A 25,328-nucleotide genomic window follows, 5' to 3' on the forward strand; every position below is an offset into this window, starting at 1 on the left:
TTTTCCTAACGATTTATTGAATAAAATTATGGTAATGTTTTCAACGTTAGCAAACTCCTGAACGAACGTCATGTATGGTATGCTTCTAATGTAGGATTGGACAAAACACTGATTCAGACTGTAAATTATCTGTTGAAGATGAATTTAAGAAGAGGATTTATAGAAACATACAAATTAGCATTGTTGGTTTCAAAGTCATTCTCATCACTGAAGAGAACATACATCTACTGCCGTTCTACTCAGATGTATAACAAGATGACTAACTTAGTCTTATCCCCACCAAGAAAGAGTTACATCCCAACTTATGAGAGGACAAATCCAGATTCTACGAAGCAGTAATGAAGAAATTTCTGTAGAAAGAAAGAAGATGAATTTCATTTACACCATTTCGTTGCCTTCATGCAGCAACGGTACTTCCAATGTGTGTGTGTGTGTGTGTGTGTGTGTGTGTGTGTTTGTGTAGTCTTTTTCCCACTGTAATGTTTGCTGAATGAAACGAAGACTTCACCCACCCAGTACAATTAATTTTAGTAATCTCAATATGGTGGTATGTTTAGATTTAAGAGAAATAATCTTGTGTTCCAGTGTTGCAAATCTTTGTTGTCTATTCAGGTTTGGTTGTTTTAATTTATTTTATTGTATTTTATTTTTTGTATTGAGATTACGTCCTCCATACATATTATTCGATTAAGATTTAGTAGGGCGGATAAGTTTTCAAGGTATCCATCCTGAAGATTCAGATTCCCTGCAAACTGTTTTGTCTTTGTTCTGTTTTATTCAAAAATGGTTCAAATGCCTCTGAGCACTATGGGACTTAACTCCGGAGGTCAGCAGTCCCCTAGAACTTAGAACTACTTAAACCTAACTAACCTACGGACTTCACACACATCCATGCCCGAGGCAGTTTGCAAGGTATCCATCCTGGAGATTCAGTTTCCCTGCAAACCGTTTCGTCTTTGTTCTGTTTTATTCAAAAATGGTTCAAATGCCTCTTAGCACTATGGGACTTAACTTCTGAGGTCAACAGTCCCCTAGAAAATTAGAACTACTTAAACCTAACTAACCTACGGACTTCACAAACATCCATGCCCGAGGCAGGATTCGAACCTGCGACCGTAGCGGTTGCGCGGTTCCAGATTGAAGCTCCTAGAACCGCTCGGTCACTCCGGCCTGCGTTCTGTTTTATTAATTATACATTGATAATCTGCGTTAATGCACTAAAAGGATCTGACACACGGTTTTCTTGTTTAAACTCATTGTTCTTTATACATGTATTCAACAATCGAAACATCACTGCGTCCATTTAATTTAGTTATAAATCCGTTCTCCCTTCCTTGACTAGTTTGCGCCACAATTTTCGACCTACTCTGGACCACCACTCAGGAACAGGTTTTGCGCTTAATGACAAGGGGCCAGAAGCTTCCCAATATTGAATGCTATTTAGCCTCACAAAGAAGTTTCCTTTGACTGTCACAAAGAGGGTTAATATGAAAAGCATACTACAATATTTCTCTGCTATCGCCTTAAGATCCTGGTTTGCGTGTTATGTGCCTACATTGGAAATGAAAAAATTAATGGGGGCCCCCTGTGCTCCATTGCCAAGGCGATCGACAAAACTAGCAGACAGACAAAATCGCCGTTTTGCAGATTGGGAATGAAATCAACGAAGAAATGGAGGCTGAAGAACCATGGAAAACCGGCCGCGGTGGTCTCGCGGTTCCAGGCGCGCAGTCCGGAACCGTGCGACTGCTACGGTCGCAGGTTCGAATCCCGCCTCGGGCATGGATGTGTGTGATGTCCTTAGGTTAGTTAGGTTTAAGTAGTTCTAAGTTCCAGGGGACTGATAACCACAGCAGTTGAGTCCCATAGTGCTCAGAGCCATTTGAACCATCGAAACTTTACATCCCCGGGAAAAAATGTCGCATGGATACACGTATTTTCAATATTGATTCGTTTGCTGAGGATGCAGTTTGTCATCATGTTTACGATTATTGTCGTAGGAAGGAAGATCAAACGCTCAGGAAGTTACCGGTCACACTTAAAGAGTCAGGACTTTTTCAAGACAGTTCCACATCTTTGTCCACTGTTTTACACACCCCTGGCTTTCACTGTGGATCTTTCCGTGGCCGTAACTGTTGATGGTGAGGGAGGATGTAACTGCATGGCAATGCCGCAGGAAATTCACAGCATAAATATCGATGAAGTGGTGTGGCTTGACAAGAGACGGGTCAGTTCTGGTCACGCTGTCAAGCAGCGCTGGACAGATGACACAGCTAAAGGAACAATGACAATGCCTTCCGGCAAGAGGGGCAGACTTATTTTTCTTCTTCGTGCAGACACCTCTCCTGCTTTTTAAATCGAAGAAAACAGGAGATTATCATGAATAAATGAACTATGTTACATTTACAAAGTGGCTCAAAAATTCACTAATACCAAATCTTGGAAAACCGTCTACAATCGTTCTAGATAATACTGCTTACTGTTCAGTTGTTGCTGACAAGCCACCTACCATGGCAAACTGAAAGGAGGAAATGATTGAATGGCTTCAGCATCATAACTTAGATGTAAGTGATGACCTTAAAAAGATGGAGCTTATGAAAAAAATATCTTGGCTAAGCCACAGTTCCCCCTATACGAAATCGACGAACTGGGAATAAAACATGAGCATACAGTTGTTAGGCTACCACCTTATCACTGGCATTTCAACCCAACAGAGTTAATGTGGGCCAAAATTAAACGTTACATTGCAGAAATAATAATAAATTTATCCTCTCTGCAGTCGAAGCACTCACAAGAGAACCTGTCAGGAACGTCACCACTTCAGACTGGAAGAAAGCCAACAAACATATGCAGAACCTCATGGAAAGAGTATGGAAGAATGAAGCTCTTTTTGGAAATGCAGTGGAGGAGATTATAATTTCATAAAATGACAACAGTGACAGTGATAGTGACACTGCAAGAATCCGTAATAGCGACGAGAATGACGTCAGTGTAGTTTTTCTATTATCCCTGTAGAAATGGAGCATACGCGGATCCAGCTACATGCTTGAAATGCACATTTTACATTTATAAGTACCTACATAACACAATTATATAGTAGTTAGTTTTGAAATTTTAATAAAATGGCCTTACTTGCAACTTATTCCAAAGGAAGATCATCTCAGGAATTCAATATACATCGCACAAAATAAATATTGTTGTTTACAATATAACTGCGATCATAGAGAGGTCCTGTTATTTGTATCGCTTTTTTTCTTTCTAAATAATAGAGGTTGGCCTATTTAAGATAAGTTTTTCCAGCAGTATAAAAGCGATTAACCTTATTTTTTATTATGTTAAAATGAAGTAAGTGGACTAGTAAAATTAATAACAGTTTCATTACAGACCTATATTTTGGAAGATGAATGACGCTTGTAAGGGGTCATAAAAAATTTCAGATCTATGTTAAAAACCTGTGTAATATTGACTTTTAAATCCTCTTCTTGAAAGAAAAACACCTGACTACACTACATTTTTTATTTTCCATTAGAGCTGGGGGGGGGGGGGGGGGAGGGGTCCGTGGCCCCGCATGCCCGCTGGTAAGTGCGATCTGTTTCCCATGTCGAAACAGTACGGACGCCCGATTTGTAGTTGACGTGCGAGCGAACCATTGTGCTTCATATTTAACTCAAATTATCTCTCATTAGTGGTCCCCTAAAGAGTTCTAGTTTTGAACATACGGCAATATGTGTTCTCCTAACTTCAATGACAAAAAAGTTCCCAGCAAGTGGAAAATTCGGTAACATTGTGAGAAAATATACTTTTGCAAACTGTCTTTATATAGTCTTAACAATTTGTTGCCACAGATAAAACTAAAATCAAAACGTAGAGTAACTCTTCCAGAACACACAGATTCAAATTCCGTATTTATAAAGTGGATATGAGTAGCTTGCCTTTTTGCGCGAGATGAATAAAATATAAAACTAGGCCCTTTTCGATTCGGGGCATGACAACTCTGTTCCACGCCTCCTTGTGCTCCTGCTGAAGTGTCAATCCTAAAGTAATTTTGGAGAGACTAGCACCATGAACTAATTGTTCAACGTGAACGAGATTTCGGCGGTGGCTGTGTTAACATGTTTGCTACATAGCCGACGTTGCGACGGACATCTGTTGGGCAATAGTCGTTCTTTTAGGGTGCCACATGGACGAAATGACACTGAGAGACAAGACTACAGCAGCAACGTGCGTAACAGCCGCGGGAAAGCAGAAGGTGGCCACATGCGGCAGGGCAAGTCATGTACTTCTCCCCGTTAGTACTAGAACTCTCTTTCTACCTCGGCATTTTCTGTGGACAGTTTTTGTGCTCTCTCTGTGCTAGTCAATCATATCTATTCTGGATCTGCATCAGCTCCATGAAGAAACATCTTCAATGGAATAAACATTTTTGAATTACAAAACAAATATGTTCCCAACTAATAAATATACTTTTTACTATTGTCTAGTGTCAGGAATCAGTTTATGCACTTCACGGAAGAAATTTATTGAATTTTTGCTTAAAGACTTTTTTCTCTGCTGTCTGTATGTAAGAAAGTTATTGTTAGCACTACGAACATTTTTGAAATTGTTATTTTGCGTTCACATATCCATATTATTTCAATAGGAAACAGTATTCTTGCAAATAAACCTATGAAGTGCCGTGCATATGTTTTTTTCTTCTTCTTTAGAAATATAACCACGTATTGTAAATTACTCTGATTGCAAAACTTATGCTCGAAAGCAATTTTCGCAGAATGTCTCACGGCCAAGAAACTTAACTTGATTCAACTTGAACCATACATAGAAAAAACTGCTACGCTATATTATAGAAAGTTACTGAAAGAAATACTCAGTGACATGAACAGCAACGATACTTTTATTCAGAGGTAATAACTACACAGAAGCCACCGCGTTCATGACGGTTCCCTGAATATTACAAAATGCACAGCGTGATTCTTAATAGGGTGTGTGATTACCACGGATGGCAATTTCGTAGAGTGCAACATGTTCCCAAGCTGGCAGCAGGTTTGATAAGGAGTTTTCATGATTGGGCGTTCTATTCCTCCATCACCGCTGGATGGTCGTAGACGTACGTGCACGTACTGCAGTACTTTCAACGCATCCCACATACGAGGGCCGTTCAGAAAGTAACCTCCGGTTGATTTAAAAAAAATACACCAAGTTAAATAAAAATATTTTAATATATACATCTTACAACTACATCTTTGCACTATTTTTCTACATAGTCTCCATAGCGATTGAGGCACTTATCGTATCTCTTCACAAGCTTTGAAATTCCTTCTGCATAAAAATCACCCGCTTGTGCCTGGAGCCAGCCTGTGACCGCATCTTTGAGCTCTTCGTCGTCATCAAACCGCTGTGACCCGAGCCATTTCTTCAAATGCATGAAGAGGTGATAATCACTTGGCGCCAGGTCTGGGCTGTAAGGTAGATGGTTGATAACGTCCCACTTGAAGGACTCAAGAAGGGCCGTTGTTCTGCGAGCAGAGTGAGGACGGGCGTTATCGTGCAAAAAAACGATACCGGAAGTCAGCATACCACGGCGTTTGTTCTGTATAGCCCGTCGTAACTTTTTTATTGTTTCACAGTACACGTCTTGATTAATGGTCGTACCACGTTCCATGAATTCAACCAACAACACCCCTTTGGCATCCCAAAACACCGTTGCCATCAGTCTTCTGGCAGAAAAATCTTGCGAGGCTTTTCTTGGTTTGGTAGGCGAATTTGAATGTGCCCACATCTTTGATTGTTCTTTTGTCTCAGGGTTCACGTACTTAATCCAGGTTTCGTCACCGGTCACGATTCTGTTTAACAATGGTTCTCCTTCGTCCTCATAACGTGACAGAAAGTCTAATGCAGAGGCCATTCTTTGAGTTTTGTGGTGGTCGGTAAGAATTTTGGGCACCCATCGTGCACAGAACTTACGGTAACCCAATCTTGCTGTCACTATCTCGTACAAGAGAGTCTTAGAAATCTGTGGAAAACCAGTAGACAACTCCGACATTGAGAAACGTCGATTTTCACGAACTTTTGCATCAACTGTCTGAACGAGTTCGTCAGTCACCAATGATGGTCTACCACTCCTCTCTTCATCATGAACGTTTTCTCGTCCACTTTTAAATAAACGAACCCATTCACGGACAACTCCTTCACTCATAACTCTTGGTCCGTACACGGCACAAAGCTCACGATGAATAGCTGCTGCAGAATATCCTTTGGCTGTAAAAAACCTTATGACAGCACGCACTTCACATTTGGCGGGGTTTTCTGTTGCAGCACACATTTCAAACTGCCACAAAAACTAAACTAGCGCAGGTACGACGTTCACTCGACCACGGCTTGATGCCGACTGACCTGTTGAGTGCGTGAACGCACAGATGGCGTCGCTACTCCCCCCACAACCTGCACTGTGACCAATCGGAGGTTACTTTCTGAACCGCCCTCGTATGCTCGATACAGGTTAAGTCGGGGGAACAGGCAAGTCAGCAGTGCCGGATGAAGCCAGCGAGGGGCCCGTAGCAAATGCCAAGAAGGAGCCCTTGGTTTGTTTTAACTTCAATGTTTAGGATATAAAATAAAACAGCATTTCGCAAACAAAATTTCTCGATTTAATTTGGGAAAATTTAGAGACAACACTAGTTAAATCAATGCCTGAAAACAGTGTATGAGTCAGGCGAAATATCCCCAGACTTCAAGAAGAATATAATAATAACAATCCCAAAGAAAGCAGGTGTTGACAGATGTGAAAATTACCGATCAGTTTAATAAGCCACGGCTGCAAAATACTAACACGAATTATTTACAGACGAATGGAAAAACTGGTAGAAGCCGACCTCGGGAAAGATCAGTTTGGATTCCATAGAAATGTTGGAACACGTGAGGCAATACTGACCCTACGACTTATCTTAGAAGATAGATCAAGGAAAGGCAAACCTACGTTTCTAGCACCTGTAGACTTAGAGAAAGCTTTTGACAATGTTGACTGGAATACTCTCTTTAAAATTCTGAAGGTGGCAGGAGTAAAACACAGGGCTATTTACAACTTGTACAGAAACCAGGTGGCAGTTATAAGTCGAGGGGCATGAAAGGGAAGCAGTGGTTGGGAAGGGAGTGAGACAGGGTTGTAGCCTATCCCCGATGTTATTCAATCTGTATATTGAGCAAGCAGTAAAGTAAACAAAAGAAAAATTTGGTGTAGGTATTAAAATCCATGAGAAGAAATAAAAACTTTGAGGTTCGCCGATGACATTGTAATTCTGTAAGAGACAGCAAAAGACCTGGAAGAGCAGTTGAACGGAATGGACAGTGTCTTGAAGGGAGGATATAAGATGAACATCAACAAAAGCAAAACGAGGATAATGGAATGTAGTCGAATTAAGTCGCGTGATGCTGAAGGAATAAGATTAGGAAATGAGACACTTAAAATAGTAGATGAGATTTGCTATTTGGGGAGCAAAATAACTGATGATGGTCGAAGTAGAGAGGATATAATATGCAGACTCGCAATGGCAAGGAAAGCTTTTCTGAAGAAGAGAAATTTGTTAAGATCGAGTGTTGATTTAAGTGTCAGGAAGTTGTTTCTGAAAGTATTTGTATGGAGTGTAGCCATGTATGGAAGTGAAACATGGACGATAAATAGTTTGGACAAGAAGAGAATAGAAGCTTTCAAAATGTGGTGCTACAGAAGAATGCTAAAGATTAGATGGGTAGATCACATAACTAATAAGGAGGTATTTAATAGAACTGGAGAGAAGAGAAATTTGTGGCACAACTTGACTAGAAGAAGGTATCGCTTGGTAGGACATAGTCTGATGCATCAAAGGATTACCAATTTAGTGTTGGAGGGCAGGGTGGAGGGTAAAAACGCAGAGGGAGACCAGGAGATGAATACACTAAACAGATTCAGAAGGATGTAGGTTGCAGTAGGTACAGGGAGATGAAGAAGCTTGCACAGGATAGAGTAGCATGGAGAGCTGCATCAAACCAGCCTCAGGACCACAACAACAACAAACAAAACACATTCTACGCTCATTAAGGTGAGGTCGTTTAGACATTCTTGTCCCACGGTTTCCCTCGACATTTTTAATGTTGTAAGCGAAGGCTTCCGCGGCCGTTGTCATCTTCAATAAAATTCTTCAGGGTATCAGACCGCATCGTCATAATTTAAAATGCGCCAACGTTTCGGCCAGCGTTGCAGCTAGCCTTCATAAGGCCCTGATGAAGGCTAGCTGCAACGCTGGCCGAAACGTTGGCGCATTTTAAATTATGACGATGCGGTCTGATACCCTGAAGAATTTTATTGAAGATTTTTAATGTTCTTTAATGTTGAAAAAGAACGTCCTCCGCTGTAATTGGTGATCATCAAAGGCAAGTAAATACATAAGACTATTTCTACGTTTGGGAAACACGATTCTAACAAATTTTCCAATAAAAGTTTATAAATCTGCAGTTCCAGGGTTTTGTGATTCATTAAATTTGCGCAGAATAGTAGAGTTAATGCACTTATTGAAATTAGGCATTCAAGGATCAGAAAAATTAAAAATAAAAATAATTATATCGAAAACCAAATTAGACGAATAAAAATAAAGACCATAGTTCACCGGAGTGGATGGACGCACAGTTGAAAAACTGGCACCAGTCTTTTCAAAAGGTCAGTCCCACCTCTTCTGTCTCAATGTAAAACCTACTTGTGTTTCTTTCCAGGTTGATTGCATATATCAACAAAACAAGTTTGCTTTACAGTTCAGTGTTTCTGGTATTCATGTCGGAAAAAAAATTCGTCGTCAGTAGATAAAATTATATTTGACTCGCTTAATACCTTTTACTATTGTTAAACAGTAGTATTGTGCCCAATTAGTTCACAGCGGCCGGCAAAGGAATACGACAAAAAAGAAAAACAGGAGCCGTGAAACTTCACCAACTTACAAACAACTTTCTAGGAAAGGAAACCACAACTCAGAGACGTTATAAATATCAATGACAACACTCAACACTCTGTAATCATTTAGATTACCATAAAAATTACAAAAATTGAAAAGTCAAAAATGATGAGGTGTTCCCAAAAGCCGCATAGCTGTATGAAGGTGTTTTATTCGCAAGTACCGGTTTCGTCTCAGTATAGACGCATTTTCGGGTTTATCTTCCAAAACTACAAATCACTGAGTGAAAGTTTTGAAATGGTAGAAATGTAGAAACTTAGTGTTGACACTAAGAAACAATGACTAGTGCTCACAATGGTTATATTTCCGTAATGTAGATGGGCAATTACGGAGTCCCAGCTTTCCGGAAGTTACCCACATTAAAAGTCAAATCACAATGGTGGATTGTCATAATAAAATTGAATTCACCCAAAAGACGCTCGTAAAAATGTACAAAGCTTCATTTGTTTTATACAGGTGATGTCTACCGGATCTAATAATATATTTTACGTCTTGTTACCTGGTAAGCTATTTTTCAGATTTCTTTCATTCCCGACGTTTTCGTTTCGTACTAGAGTATTATTTTTAGGATAATATTTTCCGTGTACTTTCCCTAGACGTCAGATCCTTTTATAGATTTATCCCCATTCACAGTAATGTCCCACTCATTATTAGTTTCGTCCCCCACTTTTTTCTAGGCCTGGCTCATTCAGCAGTCACACTTTCTACATTTTGCAAGCATCTTTTGGATGTACTCAATTTTATAATGACATTGTGGTTTGTCTTTTAATGCAGGTAACCCTTATGAATAGACCTATTCGTCAGTGTTTCTTCTTGAATGTCAACACTGGTTCTGTATTTCACCATTTCAAAAATTTCACACAGTGATTTGCATTTTTGACAAATAAAACAGAAGATGCAGCTATACTGACGTGAAACTGGTAGTTGCGAATAAAGCATCTTCATACAGCTATGCTGCTTCTGGATACAACCCATTATTCTTGATCATGTAATTGTTGTAATAACTGTGATAATTTGAATGGTTGTTAAGTGTTGTTATTGTTTTCCAACACCACCTTTATACAACAATAGTCCACCAAGAAAAAGCAATCTTCACTCTTGACAGATCGTGTCAAAAGTACTGTAAGAAAAGTTAATAAACTACAGAAGCTATGAACGACTTACAAAAATAAACACGGTATCCGTTAATTACTTACTTATTGGCAATAAAAAGAACCGTATTCCAAATGATCAGGCTATTACGACTAGCTCAGAGAAAATTAAGAAATTCCCAACTTATGACACATAATGTATGGTGTGGTCAGCGCTCACTTTTAGAAATGAGCTAAAATTGTTACAACTCATAGTAGATTTGGACACCGCCGTCATTCCATTGGATGGTGGGGGAATACCATTAAAATCGAACTTTACAGATTTTCTACACACAGTCACAGGACCCCCTAATGCCCAGGGCTTACGGCATTTGCTAACTCTTGCAACGTGGCTAATGCGACATGCCAGGCCACTACATTCGCTGTGTATCATCTGTTTCCGAGAACTCATCCACCTACACAGTTCGATGCGATTGCACAGTCATCCATAAAAAATGAAGTCAGGTTCGAATGCATTCCTGAAAACAAACAAGTGGGGGAGGAGTAGAGGATCACAATTCCGTTAACCAGTGAGCGTATCTGTTCAAACATTTGGAGGGGAGTACGCACATGCAACATTGTGCCTTTCCACACCTGGACCACCAACACGATCATGTGTGACAATATTCCTGGATGCATTACATACGCTCATATGATAATAGATGGATGATTGTCATGCTCCCAAATAATTATCGAATGTTATCTTTTGGTTAATACCGGTTCCCGTGAGATCACCGAAGTTAAGCGCTGTCGGGTGTGGCCGGCACTTGGATGGGTGACCATTCAGGCCGCCAGGCGCTGATTGCCATTTTTCGCGGTGCAATCAGCCTCGTGATGCCAATTGAGGAGCTACTCGACCAAATAGTAGCGGCTCCGGTCACAGAAACCCATCATAACGACTGGGAGAGTGGTGTGCTGACTACACGTCCCTCCTATCCGCATCCTCAACTGAGGATGACACGGCGGTCGGATGGTCCCGATGGGCCACTTGTGGCCCGACGAAAGAGAGCTTTTTATCTTTTGGTTGTCCAGGTGTTAAGGTATGGGGAGGCATAGTTTTACATGGGCATACTGACGTACAAATCTTTGAACATGGTATACTCGGCAGTCAACGTAATAGTGACACTGTATTCTTTCCTCATGTGCTTGTTTTCATGGATGCATTTGGCCCTAACTTCATATTTATGGATAACAATGTGTGACCACATCAAACTGTGCAGATGGATTAGCTCTTGGAACGAAACGATATTCAGAAAATGTACTGGCCTGCCCATTCTGCTAATCTAAATTCCATCGAGCATGTGTGGGATGTGTTGGGGAGAAGTATTGCAGCACGTCCACTAACAAACATCCAGCATTTGTCAAATGCGCTAGTCGGGGAACGGAACACTCTACTGCAAGATCTCCTCACTAATCCTGTTGCCAGCATGGGAGCACTTCGTAGAGTTTGCACTGCCATCCATGGTGGTCACACACCCTGTTAAGAACTACGTATCACCTTCTGTAATGTCCAGGCGACTGTCACGAATGGGGTGACTTCTGTATAATTATTGACTTTGAATAAAAGTTTCATAGCTATTGGTCTTATTGCGTAATTTTTTCAGTTACTTTCTCTACTATACTGTTGTAGTTCTTTCTATGTTCAGTCCAAGTTTCATCGAGCTATGTTACTTGGCCGTGGCACATGATGAGAAAGTGACTTTCATCCTTAAGTTTTGGGCACCTGTGTGTGTTTCTGTGTGTCTGAATAGACACAGGGCATGTTAATAGGTATCTGCACTTTAATTCTAATTAAAACACAGTGGAATTGAAGACATTAGCTGCCAGAGCGCACTGATTTATATCAATGGGGCAAGTTGAAAACTAATGACAGACCGGAATTGGAGATCAAATATCCTGTTTACTAGGCAGGTGTGCTGATCACTACGCCATCTGGACACAGTGGCCACCACAACTACACGGACTCCCCTAGCAAGCCTTCTGTCACACCCAAATTCTCAACTTATATGTCAAACTATTGGTGTAGAACACCTGCTGATTAGCCTCATTACTCGCAGATCTCACCAATGCCCATAAGAGCTTGAGCTTAGTGTGCATCTGCACTGAAAGGATCATTGCCCATCACCAGCTTAACTATATATGTGGTGTCTGTTCTTTTGGACATCGGAGAGGTGCCACGAGTAATAAGGCTAATGAGCAGAGGCACTACATCAGTAGCGTGTGGTATAAGTTGAGAATTTGAGTCTGACGGGAAGCATGCTAGGGTAATCCATGTGTGTCCGAATGGTGTAGTGGTCAGCACATCTGCCTAGTAAGCAGTATTAGTAGACCCAGGTTCGAATCCCACTCTGGCATAAATTTTCAGCTTGCCTCATTCATATAAATCCATACTGACTGCAGCTGATGTATATAATCCTTTTGTGTCCTGATTCATAGTGTCTGTTTGTGGCAGGTTTCAGTGTTGTCATACCAGTTCGTCTTGCAAAGTAAACATGGCTATTCCAATGAAAAACAGTGTTCTGTAATCTGTGTTTTTGTGGTCTGAAATTCGTAGAAGACTCTTAGCGCAATATATGGGCAATGCTTTCCATAGTGAAGTGTTTACAAGTGGACTGGACAATTCAAATGCAAGTAAGCTTGAAGCTTGATGAAAGAGCAGAACATCCAGCGACATCCACTATTAATGACAACATTGAGCAAGTGTGTATAATGATTTTGAATAACTGATGAGTGAGTGTCCAGGTAGTGGCAAACCAAATGCACATTATTCATGGTTCAGCATATGACATTACAGCGTCAACTTTCGTTAAATCTATGAAAGATGAGTCCCAAAACAACTCAATGTAGAGCACAACTGTAATAATGTGAGAATCTGTCAGCAGCTACAGGACTATCATAGAAATGATTGTGAAACATTTTTAAAACGAATCATCACTAATGACGAATCATAGGTTTAGAGAGCATACTCCAAAGCATGGACTCCAAGCAGCCCAGATCTCCTGACAAAAAGAAGCTGAAGCCTGAAGCCTCTGCAGGAAAAGTGGTGTTCGAAGTTTATTGGGATCCACAAGGACCAATTCAGGGGAAATACCTGAAAACGAGCGAATTAATAAACATTACCAAGATATACTATGGAACGAGCTGTAGCCTGAACTTCAAAAGAAACGCAGAGATTTGTTATCAGAGAGCATTCCAAGCAACGCACGTCCGTATCATATCACCATCCATATCATTCAAACTCCTCGGAGCACGTATTTCGAGGTGTTGACGCAGCCTACATACACTCCTAATTTCACCTCATTGATTTTGTTTCTCTGATATGCTTAAAAATACTTTTAGAGACCATAGAGTCAATCGAAAATCTGTTTTTGTCAGACTATTGGAAAGCTTTTGCAACGATGGATGTTGAAGAAAGCAGTCATTGTAAATTTTGTGCTGTTGCTGTAAAAAAATAAGAAAAATGTGCTGATATTTCTGAGTTAACATCGTATTAGCAGATAAATGTCTCTCTTTTTTTAAGTAACAGACTTTTTTGATTTGTACACTCGTTTAAAGCTTTTTAAGTGTCAATAGACATTCCAAGAGCCTTCGACAGGTATATTGCTATGTGTCACGTATCTTTAATCATGGTACTTTCTGCGTGGCCTGTAAGGTACTTGAATTGTTGAACAAAATTCCACTTTTATGTCTGTGGAAATTAGAAATATAATATAGTATACCGGCAATAGTGCTCGAATGTAGTACTGTTATTACTTACCAAGGTCATCTCTTGGCTCGAGTGGAACAATAACGTCTCGATCATAAATAAAGAAGTTCACTGAGAATGGAGACATTGGTGGCGACCTTTCAAAGTGATCCCAGACCCAGCCAGAACGATCCGCCCTACAAAACATAGATTTTTGTAGCTAGTGGTCGACTGGCTTTAATAATCAATTTAACATTCATAAGAATAAAGCAATACTTACTGTTTCTCAGTTTTACGAAGTGGCATGTTAGACAGGGATCTCATCTCTTCTGGACGACCAATACTAATCGTGAAAGGAGCTTTGTATGGAAATTCATCAAAGCAAGGAAATACTTCTCGAGCCTTATTTTGTCGCATATCGGTAGCTACAAACCATCTGAAAATAACAGTAATAACACTTATACCGCATTTTTGGTTAACAAAGTGATCCAATGTAATCATCAAATGATCAAGTGTAACAGATACAGATATTTTGGAGACTAACGTGTCAAGTAACTTTTCTATGTTGTGACCTCACACTAGGACATACGAAGTGTGATCAAAAACATAGTGAATAATTTTATTAGAAGCAAAGTAATAAGATTACATGGAAACTGATATAATCGTCTTCAAAGTACTGTCCTTCGCTAGCAATGCTCTTATTCCAACGTTGAATCCATGACTGGAAGTGTTTCTGGAAGGCTTCTTTTGGAAGGGCGTTCAACTGCTCTGTCATAGTCTTCTGAATATCAGAAACAGTGTCAAAGCGTTTTCCTTTAAGCACAGTTTTAATCTTTGGGAAGAGCCAGAAGTCGCCTGGTGTTAAAACGCGTGAGTTAGGTGGATGTTGACAGACAGGAACACTTTTTCCAGCCAAAAACTTGCGAATCAAAAGCGAGGTGTAACACAGCGCATTGTCATGAAGAAGAGGAAGCCATTGACCCATTTTCTGGTCTCTTTCTTCGTACATCGTTACGCAGATGTTACAGTATACCCTTGTAAACTTCGGTGTGTACCACTGTTTCTCTTGGAACGAACTCTGATCGCATTAAGCTCTCAAAATCGAAAAAAAAAAAACAATGAGCATGAATTTGAGATTCGATTTTGACTGACATGACTTTTTACGGTGAGGATATCACTCGTTTTCCATTAGGAACTCTGCGTTTTCATAGTCTGATCACACCCGTAGACCAAAGTTTCATGTCCAGTTACAGTCTTCGACATGAAGTACGGATCTGAATGAAGATTATCCTTCAACTCCGTGCCAACTGACACATTATACTCCTTCCGTTCGTCATTCAAAAGCCTGGGAACAAATTTTGCACTCACTAGTGCCATTTGCGAATTATCGCTTACAGTGCTTTGAATGGACCTTTATGAGATGTTAAGTTCTTCAGTAAGTGATCCAATAGTTATTCGCCTGTTTAAAGGAACAATTTGTTTTCATTTTTGTACGTTTTCTTCTATTTTTGAGGTTAATGGAAAATGGCTCTGAGCACTATGGGACTCAACTGCTGAGGTCATTAGTCCCCTAGAACTTAGAACTAGTTAAACCTAACTAACCTAAGGACATCACAAACATCCATGCCCGAGGTTAATGGACGTACTGAACGTTGCTCGTCTTATAACGACTCATTTCTGCTTGTAAATCGCACATGTCACTTGTAAACAGCCTCCAGAGCTACAGAACTATCGCCATGCAACAATTTCAATATTTCATGAGTTTATTTGGCACTTTTTTTACTACTTGAAACAGAACTTAATGTTCACACATTATTCGAAATCCATGATGCGCGACAGATACGGTAAACATAACCTCACTCTAACGTTTTTGAATGCCGACTGACAAGTCAAGTGTTCCAACATGACGCCGTCTATCTCAGTGAATCAGGCCATCGGACAAATTACATGAAGTAGTAGCAGCGTCAGCAGTTGCTGCTAAAACATTCATTCAATATATGTTCTGATCACGTCTCTTATGACATAACAGCGACGCATGCTTGAAGTGTTTCATGGTACATAGAACACTTGAACAGTGTATGTCTACGCTTTGATAAAATAGATTTATATTTTGACACAGTTATGAAAGAAATGTTGTATTTTATGGTTCAGGTACAGGCCGATGACAAAAGGTGAATCTATACACTCTGCCACTTGGGTCGGTTACAATGCAGGATGGGTCTCAGTACTGCGTCCTTGTGACGGTGCATTGTTGTCGCCTGTATCTGACTAGTGCGTGTTAACTTCGCCTGTAGGTAAAGATGGCAATGAAACGACAGAAAAGTAGGCAGACGTAGAGCAAAATTTGGAAAACCATGGGATTTAAGACTGCATGCATAAATTCTGTGCTCTGCACCTTGCTGCTTGCTAGAACCTCTCTGCAGATGCCCTTAGTCCAACTACTGTTTCATTCTCAAATAAACACGCTTCTTGCCTGGTGCTGAGTATTTTATGGTACGAAGCAGTAAAACGACCTATAAGTTGAAAACTGAAACATGAATCTGCACCTTCAGAGTTTAGTAGCTATTCTGTCAAATTCTCCAGCACTGCCTCGAATATTAGAGTTGGAAATTCCTCTTGATTTAAATGTGTTGTGACACCAAATGATAGTTACATGGAATTTTGATTACAAGATATTAATCGAAGATTTTGTGTGATATTAGTTAGATATTACAGACATACCTGTCATCTGACTGATCTTCATTGTAGGTGCCAACGAATATTCCTGATTCAGAAGTTTCGTTTCCGAGAGTTCCCTTAAATTCAATTCTCAGCTGATAGAAAACGCCCTTCTGCAGTTGGTCTGATACAGTTATCTCACACCAGTCCTCAGGAGACACTCTTCGTACTCTCTGGACGGACACACTCTTTATTTCCCTGTGGATTCACGTTATGTCAGTGAACATCATAACTACTTAATCTGGCGAATATTTTAATAAATATGTTAGAACTTAGATTTTATTTATATGTAAACATCAATTGTATGTATTCAACATAAAATACGTTTTTCATATATTTTTGCATAACATTTGTATAAGTAATTTTGAATACCATATTGTGGAGGGTACTATGCACTTTTGCATTGTGAACGGTACTATACGCTGCTGTATTTCTTATGCTATATATTTTCTGACGAAATCCTTGCAACTTATATTGTTTCTGGATGAACAATTTAGTACTACTACTACTACTACTACTAGTACTACTACTATTAGTACCACAAGTATTACCAGTGGATACAGTATAACAGACGAAAATGCAGAATAGGGAAGTTCATATGGCAGCACGTAGGCAATATTAACATCCAATTCAATGCTTGAGGCCATCATAAAACACGTGTTACTTTACTGCGTTTTGTGATTTCTGTTTGCTTACCCATGTCTCTGTAATGTGTTACGGTTACTCTGATTGTCGTTATTCGCGAATTACACAAGACGTGGTACCTTATATTTCACTCATAGGTGAGCAATATACTAACTACACTATACAGACAAATGTACTCTGTGAATCTTCTCTGTATGACACAAGCCACGAGATAAAAATTTTAGCACAAGCCAAATAGCTTAAAAACAAATAAGTCACCCATTACTACTGTCACCCAATACGTGTGTGATAACCGAGAACCTATAAAACTGGTTCATATTTGTGAAGCATGGACACGCTAAGAGTATGTGTAAGTTCCTGAGAACATTTTGGCACATCTACATCTACGTGATTACACTGCTATTCACAAAAAAGCGCCTGGCAGAGGGTTCAATGAACCACCTTCAAACTGTCTCTCTACCGTTCCACTCTCGAACGGCACGCGGGAAGAACGAGCACTTAAATTTTTCTGTGCGAGCCATGGTTTATTTTATCGTGATGATTATTTATCACTATGTAGGTGGGTGCCAACAGAATGTTTTCGCAATCGGAGGAGAAAACTGGTGATTGAAATTTCATGAGAAGATCCCGTCGCAACGAAAAACAACCTTTGTTTTAATGATTGCCACTCCAATTCACGTACCATGTCTGTGATGCTATCTCCCCTATTTCGCGATAATACAAAACGAGCTGCCCTTTTTTGTACTTTTTCGACGTCACCCGCCGGTCCCACCTGATGCGGATCCCACACTGCACAGCAGTACTCCAAAATAGGGCGGACAAGCGTGGTGTAAGCAGTCTCTTTAGTAGACCTATTGCACCTTTTAAGTGTTCTGCCAATGAATCGCAGTCTTTGGTTTACTGTACCCACAATATTATCTATGTGATCGTTCCAATTTAGGTTATTTGTAATTGTAAACCCTAAGTATTTAATTGAATTTACAGCCTTCAGATTTGTGTGGCTTATCGCATAATCGAAATTTAACTGATTCCTTTTAGTACTCATGTGAATAACGTCACAGTTTTCCTTATTCAGGGTCAATTGCCACTTTTCGCACCATACAGATATCTAAATCAAGATGAATAATCTCAATCTTTGCATCGTTCGTGAGAGTTGTGGTTCCACCTGAATTTGTATTTGAGGTCAATTATGATATGTTCCATAGGATCGCGGGCCTAGAAAAAAGCTGGTTATGGCATTCGAAGGCTATGGGGCCTATAAAAAGTAGAGAGTCGCCAGTAGCACCAGTATGCAACAAAATACAGAACCTATTTTTTCGATCCATCTAAGAGGAGCTGTTACAGTCGATATGGAGTTACATACTTCTACCATTACTAATTCCTGTCGACAACCTTAGTATTTTGCAGTGATTTATATAAAAGTCATTTACGAATGCATACTTTTTCGCCACATTAAAACGCACCAGTTTATCATCACAAATCTAGAGGCTGTTGCAGTGGACTGATTATCTGACAATAAATTTCTTTGCAATCCAGATCAGATCCATCATCTTCTGATCAGACTAATAAGAAATATATGAAGAACCTTAATAAAACTTTTGTGGCTTCATATTGATTCCATGTTAATCTGGAGAGAACATATTAGCCATATTTGTGAAATAATACCTCATGAAAATTGGTAGACGTATTACTTAATACATGAAATTTATTTGCATATGAGAATATGGGCAGCCTTCAGCTGTATAATGGAACGACAATAATGAAAATTAGTGCTAGACTGGGACTCGAACCCGGATTTCCCGCTTATCGGGAGCGGTCGCCATACCATCAGACTCTCCGGGCATGACTCACGGCCAGACCCAAATTTCCATGCAAAGTTCCTTTGGACATGCATGCATTTCACTGCTGATGGTTGTGCATATTTGCAACTGTGAATAGATTTCAAGTATTTCACAAGGGCTGTAGTCGTTACAGTGCCTGTTTCTTCGGGCATGCATGCATGTCCGCAGCAACTTTGCACCGTATTTCTGAACAACACAGGCACTGCAATATCGTATTTATCTGCCAATACTGGGCAAACGACTCTCAATTAAAATGTCTCCATGTACGGGAATGTACATAATGAATGTGCGAGTGCAAGTTGCAGGCACATGGCTTACGACATAAAGAAGTTTGGGTAAGGCCTTGAGCTGTGCTCGGAGAGCCTAATGGCAAGGCAACCGCTTGCGATAAGCAGGAAATCCGGGTTCAACTCCCGGTCCGGCACATATTTTCACTGCGTCATCCCATTATACTGCTGACTGTTGTCAATATTCGCAAATCCGAATACATTTCATGTATTTCATAAAGACAATAGTCGTCACAGTGCCTACTCTTTCGGGAATGCATACATGTCAACAGGAACTTTGTACCGTACTTCTGAACAATGCAGACACTGTTACTAAATATCTAAGGATGACAGAGTTTTCACAGTTCCAGTTTCATATTTTGTTGCAAACTGATGGTATGAAGACACCTTCACGTACTAGTGATATTACGCAAATACAACAAACCTGAGGGCCACTGCTAGGTTCTGTTAAGAAAACTTAAGCTATTCACAACTGAAAGTCTATGCATACAGTATATCGCACATCCCTGTACGCTAAAGTGAATAAAAATTACATTGACTGACAAGAAAAGTGAAGCACCCAGAAAAGGAAGAGAAAATGATTGAAACTTCACGAGTTGGGAGGGTATGTGATGTTATTTCAGTGATTAAAGTGTCGAGCCAAATTTACAAAGAACTTGGTAGCATGAGCCCACTTGTCAGTATGACATTGCACCGCCTCTGGCAAGGATGCATGCACTAATCCGGTTGGGAAGGGACCCATAAGGCCGTTGTATCTTCTCCGGAGACACACCGGCCCACGACAGTTGTAACTGGTCCTTGATATCCTTCATACTGGCACTGGGACAGAATTGATGTCCGAGCTGGTCCCAGACCTGTTCTGTCAGGGACAAGTCTGTGTACCTTGGTGGCCACAGGAGCATCATAACATCACACAGACAGTTCATAGAAACATGTACCCTACGTCGATGAGCATTATCCTATTGAAAACTCACACCATGATGCTGTTGCATGAGAGGTAACATTAAGACTCGGTATGGCTGAGACATATCGTTGTGCCCTGTTTGCCAACTGTGATATGAGGTTATACCCATTGGATTCCCACATCATGACGTTAGGATTAACAGTTTGTGTCTCTGCAAAACATTGGAAGCGTGAGAGCTCTCCCTAGGTCGCCACCGTACTGGCCGATAATGGTCAGCTGACATAGTGCAGAACCGTGATTTATCGCTCGACACATTGCAACGCCATTCATCAGCAGTCGTGGCTCCTCTCTAAATGCAGCAGTTGTGTTGTGGTGTTAATGGCAGACTACGAATGGGACACTAATTTCCTACTCTGATTGATGCTGGTATCTGTCCAATGGCGTGATGAGGTCCCATACTCTGAGGAGCGTAGGGGACGATGCGGGAGACCCGCACCACCGTATTAGGCAAGGTCCTGGTGGAGGTGGTTTGCCATTGCCATCCTCCGACCGTGAGGGGGATGAATGATGATGATGCAGACGACACAACAACACCCAGTCATCACACTGTTAGGACCTTCAAGAACACCAAGACGGCAGGGAACATCGAGAAAGGAAGGCTAGCGATTTTGAAATCTCCTCTTGCAATTTCTGATCTCACAGTGAGACCAATTCTTTATTAAGACCTGACATTTTCATCCACACAAACTGGCAGTAGTGCACACACTTAATCCACGAGATTTTGTTTCACGACGAAATGCGTGTGAATCTTTGTTCGAAAATCTGCCTCATGACGCCTTTGTGTTCTTCAGCAACGATGCACATTTTCATTTTTCTGGACGCGTGAATAAACAAAAAACGCGATATTGGAGTGACACGAATCTCCGAGAACTTCATGAGTTGTTCCTACATACAGAACATGTGACTGTTTGGTGTGCATTATCCAAAATTAGTATCCAATGGTTTTTCGAAGGGAACGATAGGCAAGTTGCAGTCACTTCTGAACTTTATTTCCGGATGACTGTGGAGTATTTTCTTAGCTGATTGAAGAAATGGATATAGGGGATGTCTAGTTCCAACAAGACAGCGTCAGGGTTCATACTGAGTGAGTATCAACGAATCTCTTTCGTGAACTCTTCCCTGAACGTCTCATCCCTTTGAGGGCGATCTTCAGTGGCTAGCAAGCTCACCAGATTTAGCACACTTATGGGGCTGCCTCAGATCAGTGGTGTACACGTCCACATACGCTGGGTGAGCTGTGGAACAATATGCATGCTGCTATTGCCAAAATGCTGGACAAAGTGGACCGAAGCTTTCTATTTCGACTCTCCAAATGCACTGAGCAGATCGAAGGCCACGTTCAGGATATAATTTTCAAAATCTTATGAAATAAAAATTTAAATATATCTTTGTTTAAAGAAAAGAGAACTTCAATGATATCTCCAACACCCTCTGTTTTATGATTTTTTAAAAATAAGGAAGTTCTCACGCTGCATCCTGTATAAATAAAATAAGCTCACCAGACAAAACATTGTTCATCTCCCTCAAAAGAGTAAAGTATTCACTTGGAAGCGCTCTCGATGGTAGTGTAAAAAGCAGGTACCCTCCTTCCCTCCATCCACCGACTGGGAGGACACAGGCTTTTTCAAATGGCAAACTGCTCTGCCGAACGCCTCGCGGCACGAGCTGTCCGCTGTCCACACTAGGCCTTCTGCGGCCCCACTGTCACCCCTCTGTGTCCGCTGGCCTCACCAGGCCCTTTGCCATCCTTCGCGGTATGCGGCATGCCTTAAGGCGACGATCTTAGCCAACACAAAAGGGAAATTAGCAGTACGACTCCACCCCTCCGGAGAACTCTCCAGATGACTTTTTCAATGTCTGCTGCTTGGAAAACAGGAAGCCTTCCGAATAAAGTACCATGCATTCCGGCGAGCACGGTGCTGGGCAGCCAGAGTTACCGATGCCGCCAAAAGCTACACACAGAATAGAGTGTGACGCCGACAGGGCAAAACCGTGATAAATGAGGGCTATCCTGACTGCGAATTGTTTGTCTAAAGGGACAGCCGTGAACTCTTAGGGAACTCGGCCACCACGCCATTGCGAGCACTGGATTATAAGGTTTGTATTTAACATCAACGCGACTCCCATAATAAAGTAACTATTAAAAAAGGAAAACACAATCGTGATGATAATAAATGTCTTCTTTCCACGAAAATAAGCACAGTCCATTTTCTTTTAGTTTCATGAGCAAAATCGGTATAGTTTTTACGTTCAACTGCAGAATACAATTTGCATCTCATTAATTTGCGACCTCCAGCGAAGTGCACCTCCGCCGATCACAATCACGTGTTTATTACAAACATTTCAGGCACATGAAATAACGTTAGAGAATACAAACTGTGTGCCCGACCGAGACTCGAACTCGGGACCTTTGCCTTTCGCGGGCAAGTGCTCTACCATCTGAGCTACCGAAGCACGACTCACGCTCGTTACTCACAGCTTTACTTCTGCCAGTATCTCGTCTCCTACCTTCCAAACTTGACAGAAGCTCTCCTGCGAAACTTGCAGAACTAGCACTCCTGAAAGAAAGGATACTGCGGAGACATGGCTTAGCCACAGCCTGGGGGATGTTTCCAGAATGAAATTTTCACTCTGCAGCGGAGTGTGCGCTGATATGAAACTTCCTGGCAGATTAAAACTGTGTGCCCGACCGAGACTCGAACTCGGGACCTTTGCTTTTCGCGGGCAAGTGCTCTACCATCTGAGTTTCGCAGGGAGGCTTCTGTAAAGTTTGGAAGGTAGGAGACGAGATACTGGCAGAAGTAAAGCTGTGAGTACCGGGCGTGAGTCGTGCTTCGGTAGCTCAGATGGTGGAGCACTTGCCCGCGAAAGGCAAAGGTCCCGAGTTCGAATCTCGGTCGGGCACACAGTTTCAATCTGCCAGGAAGTTTCATATCAGCGCACACTTCGCTGCTGAGTGAAAATTTCATCATGGAACTGATGCTAATTAGGGAGAAAGAGGTACTTACAGAAAATTCTGGTAACTTCAGTGTCACTTAAGATCACAGACTGACTCGTGGTGACTGTTTACGACAGACAGAGTCTTGGATGGTTGGGGTGAGTAGGGGGTCGAGCACATCCCTTATTAGATGAGATGTAGCTGTGCAACAGACCTTTTTCAGCAAACCTGAACTGATAATACTGTAGGATGGTCAATGCAATATTTCCTTTAGTGCTGAAAAAGTGTAGATAAAGGGAGGTGTTTTGAGTCGCTTAGAAAAATGTGTATGTAAGCGGAGGTGTTTGAGTCGCTTAGAAAAATATGTATATAAGCGGAGCGTTTGAGTCGCTGACAGCCTGCATATGCATATTGTGAAGGGGGGGGGGGAGTTGCATCCCATTCTTGATGGTACCCGCACAGTTGTCCTGAGCATCCAGGAAAGTGTGGACCAGAAGGAGCGTTACTTTTACATGTGATGCCGCCAAATAAGACTCAACGAGGTTTTTTTTATTTTTTTTATTCTGTCCGCCCACAGGGCCATGTGGAGCGTGTGGAGCAGGCATCTGCACTTGTAACTGACAAAGACGTACAAGCGTGATCGCTACTCCTTGTGTCTACAGCCTGCTCGCCATGACAGCAGCAATATCCCCCTCTCTGTACTACTCTGTACTTGGGACGTAACAAGAGTCTCTTGGCCAACTGATTGGCGTCGTAATCAGAGAGAGAATTTAACTGCATATTTACCCTCTCAAAAGTAACCAAGAGTATAGCACTCATCGGATTCCGTTTTGTAAGACTCATCTATCATTCAGTTTGATTTCGTTTGGCGGCTACCAAGCTCAGGAAGTGAAACCGTCCTTAGTTTGAATAACTTCGCTCCCATGTCAATTGATCATTAACCATGTAGTTGACTATCGTTTGATGAACACTGGTTAACCATCGAATTCGTCTGACCTGAATGCCAGTTATACTGTTCTGGTTGGGAGCTGCCGAGTGAAAATTTCATTCTGGAAACATCCCCCAGGCTGTGGCTAATTCATGTCTCCGCAGTACCCTTTCTTTCAGGAGTGCTAGTTCTGCAAGTTTCGCAGGAGAGATTCTGTAAAGTTTGGAAGGTACGAGACGAGATACTGGCAGAGTAAAGCCGTGAGTACCGGGCGTGAGTCGTGCTTCGGTAGCTCAGATGGTAGAGCACTTGCCCGCGAAAGGCAAAGGTCCCGAGTTCGAGTCTCGGTCGGGCACACAGTTTTAATCTGCCAGGAAGTTTCATATCAGCGCACACTCCGCTGCAGAGTGAAAATTTCATTCTGGAAATATCCCCCAGGCTGTGGCTAAGCCATGTCTCCGCAGTATCCTTTCTTTCAGGAGTGCTAGTTCTGCAAGTTTCGCAGGAGAGCTTCTGTCAAGTTTGGAAGGTACGAGACGAGATACTGGCAGAAGTAAAGCTGTGAGTACCGAGCGTGAGTCGTGCTTCGGTAGCTCAGATGGTAGAGCACTTGCCCGCGAAAGGCAAAGGTCCCGAGTTCGAGTCTCGGTCGGGCACACAGTTTTAATCTGGCAGGAAGTATCAGTTCCATGTATTTATTTCTGCACATACATGTGTAGTCCGAAAGACTGAGTGTGGTTCTTTCATTTTGTTCCAGCTCAGTTCGATGAAGACGTGATACCTATCCATATGTTTCTGTGGATGGGTGCGGTTGAAGAAGAAGAAGAAGAAGAAGAAGAAGAAGATGAAGAAACAATAACTACAGCAGATACTGTGGAGTTTGTTGGAGGTAAGTAGCCTAGTTGCGACATCTTCAGACAACTGATACATAATTATAAACAAATAACGTACAATGGTGTAACTTCCTGTTGCTATGCACAGGAGAGCTCTTCCAGCAAACAGAGGAGGAAGAAGAAGAACTGGAAGGGGACCTACTTGATGATGAGCGCAATTTTTTTTCATGTTTTTTTTCTGTACTAGTTTGCTTTTGATGTCCTCCTTGCGCTGTCCATCATTGCTTATTTCTATGTCTACGTAGTTGTTGTTGTTGTGGTCTTCAGTCCTGAGACTGGTTTGATGCAGCTCTCCATGCTACTCTATCCTGTGCAAGCTTCTTC

General features: G+C 41.4%; 1 protein-coding gene across 1 annotated transcript in view; it reads right to left on the reverse strand.

Moving 5' to 3' along the window:
- Window positions 1–25,328, reverse strand: part of LOC126251941 (aminopeptidase Ey-like) — a 243,344-nt gene that overhangs the window by 166,817 nt on the left and 51,199 nt on the right. The window contains exons 4-6 of the mRNA XM_049952705.1: window positions 16,512–16,706; window positions 14,071–14,226; window positions 13,863–13,987 (exon numbers count right to left, since the gene is read on the reverse strand). Coding sequence (XP_049808662.1) covers window positions 13,863–13,987; window positions 14,071–14,226; window positions 16,512–16,706 — 476 coding nt within the window. The remainder of the gene's footprint in view (window positions 1–13,862; window positions 13,988–14,070; window positions 14,227–16,511; window positions 16,707–25,328) is intronic.

The sequence above is a fragment of the Schistocerca nitens genome, chromosome 1 (assembly GCF_023898315.1).
Source record: "Schistocerca nitens isolate TAMUIC-IGC-003100 chromosome 1, iqSchNite1.1, whole genome shotgun sequence".
NCBI classification, from domain to species: domain Eukaryota; kingdom Metazoa; phylum Arthropoda; class Insecta; order Orthoptera; family Acrididae; genus Schistocerca; species Schistocerca nitens.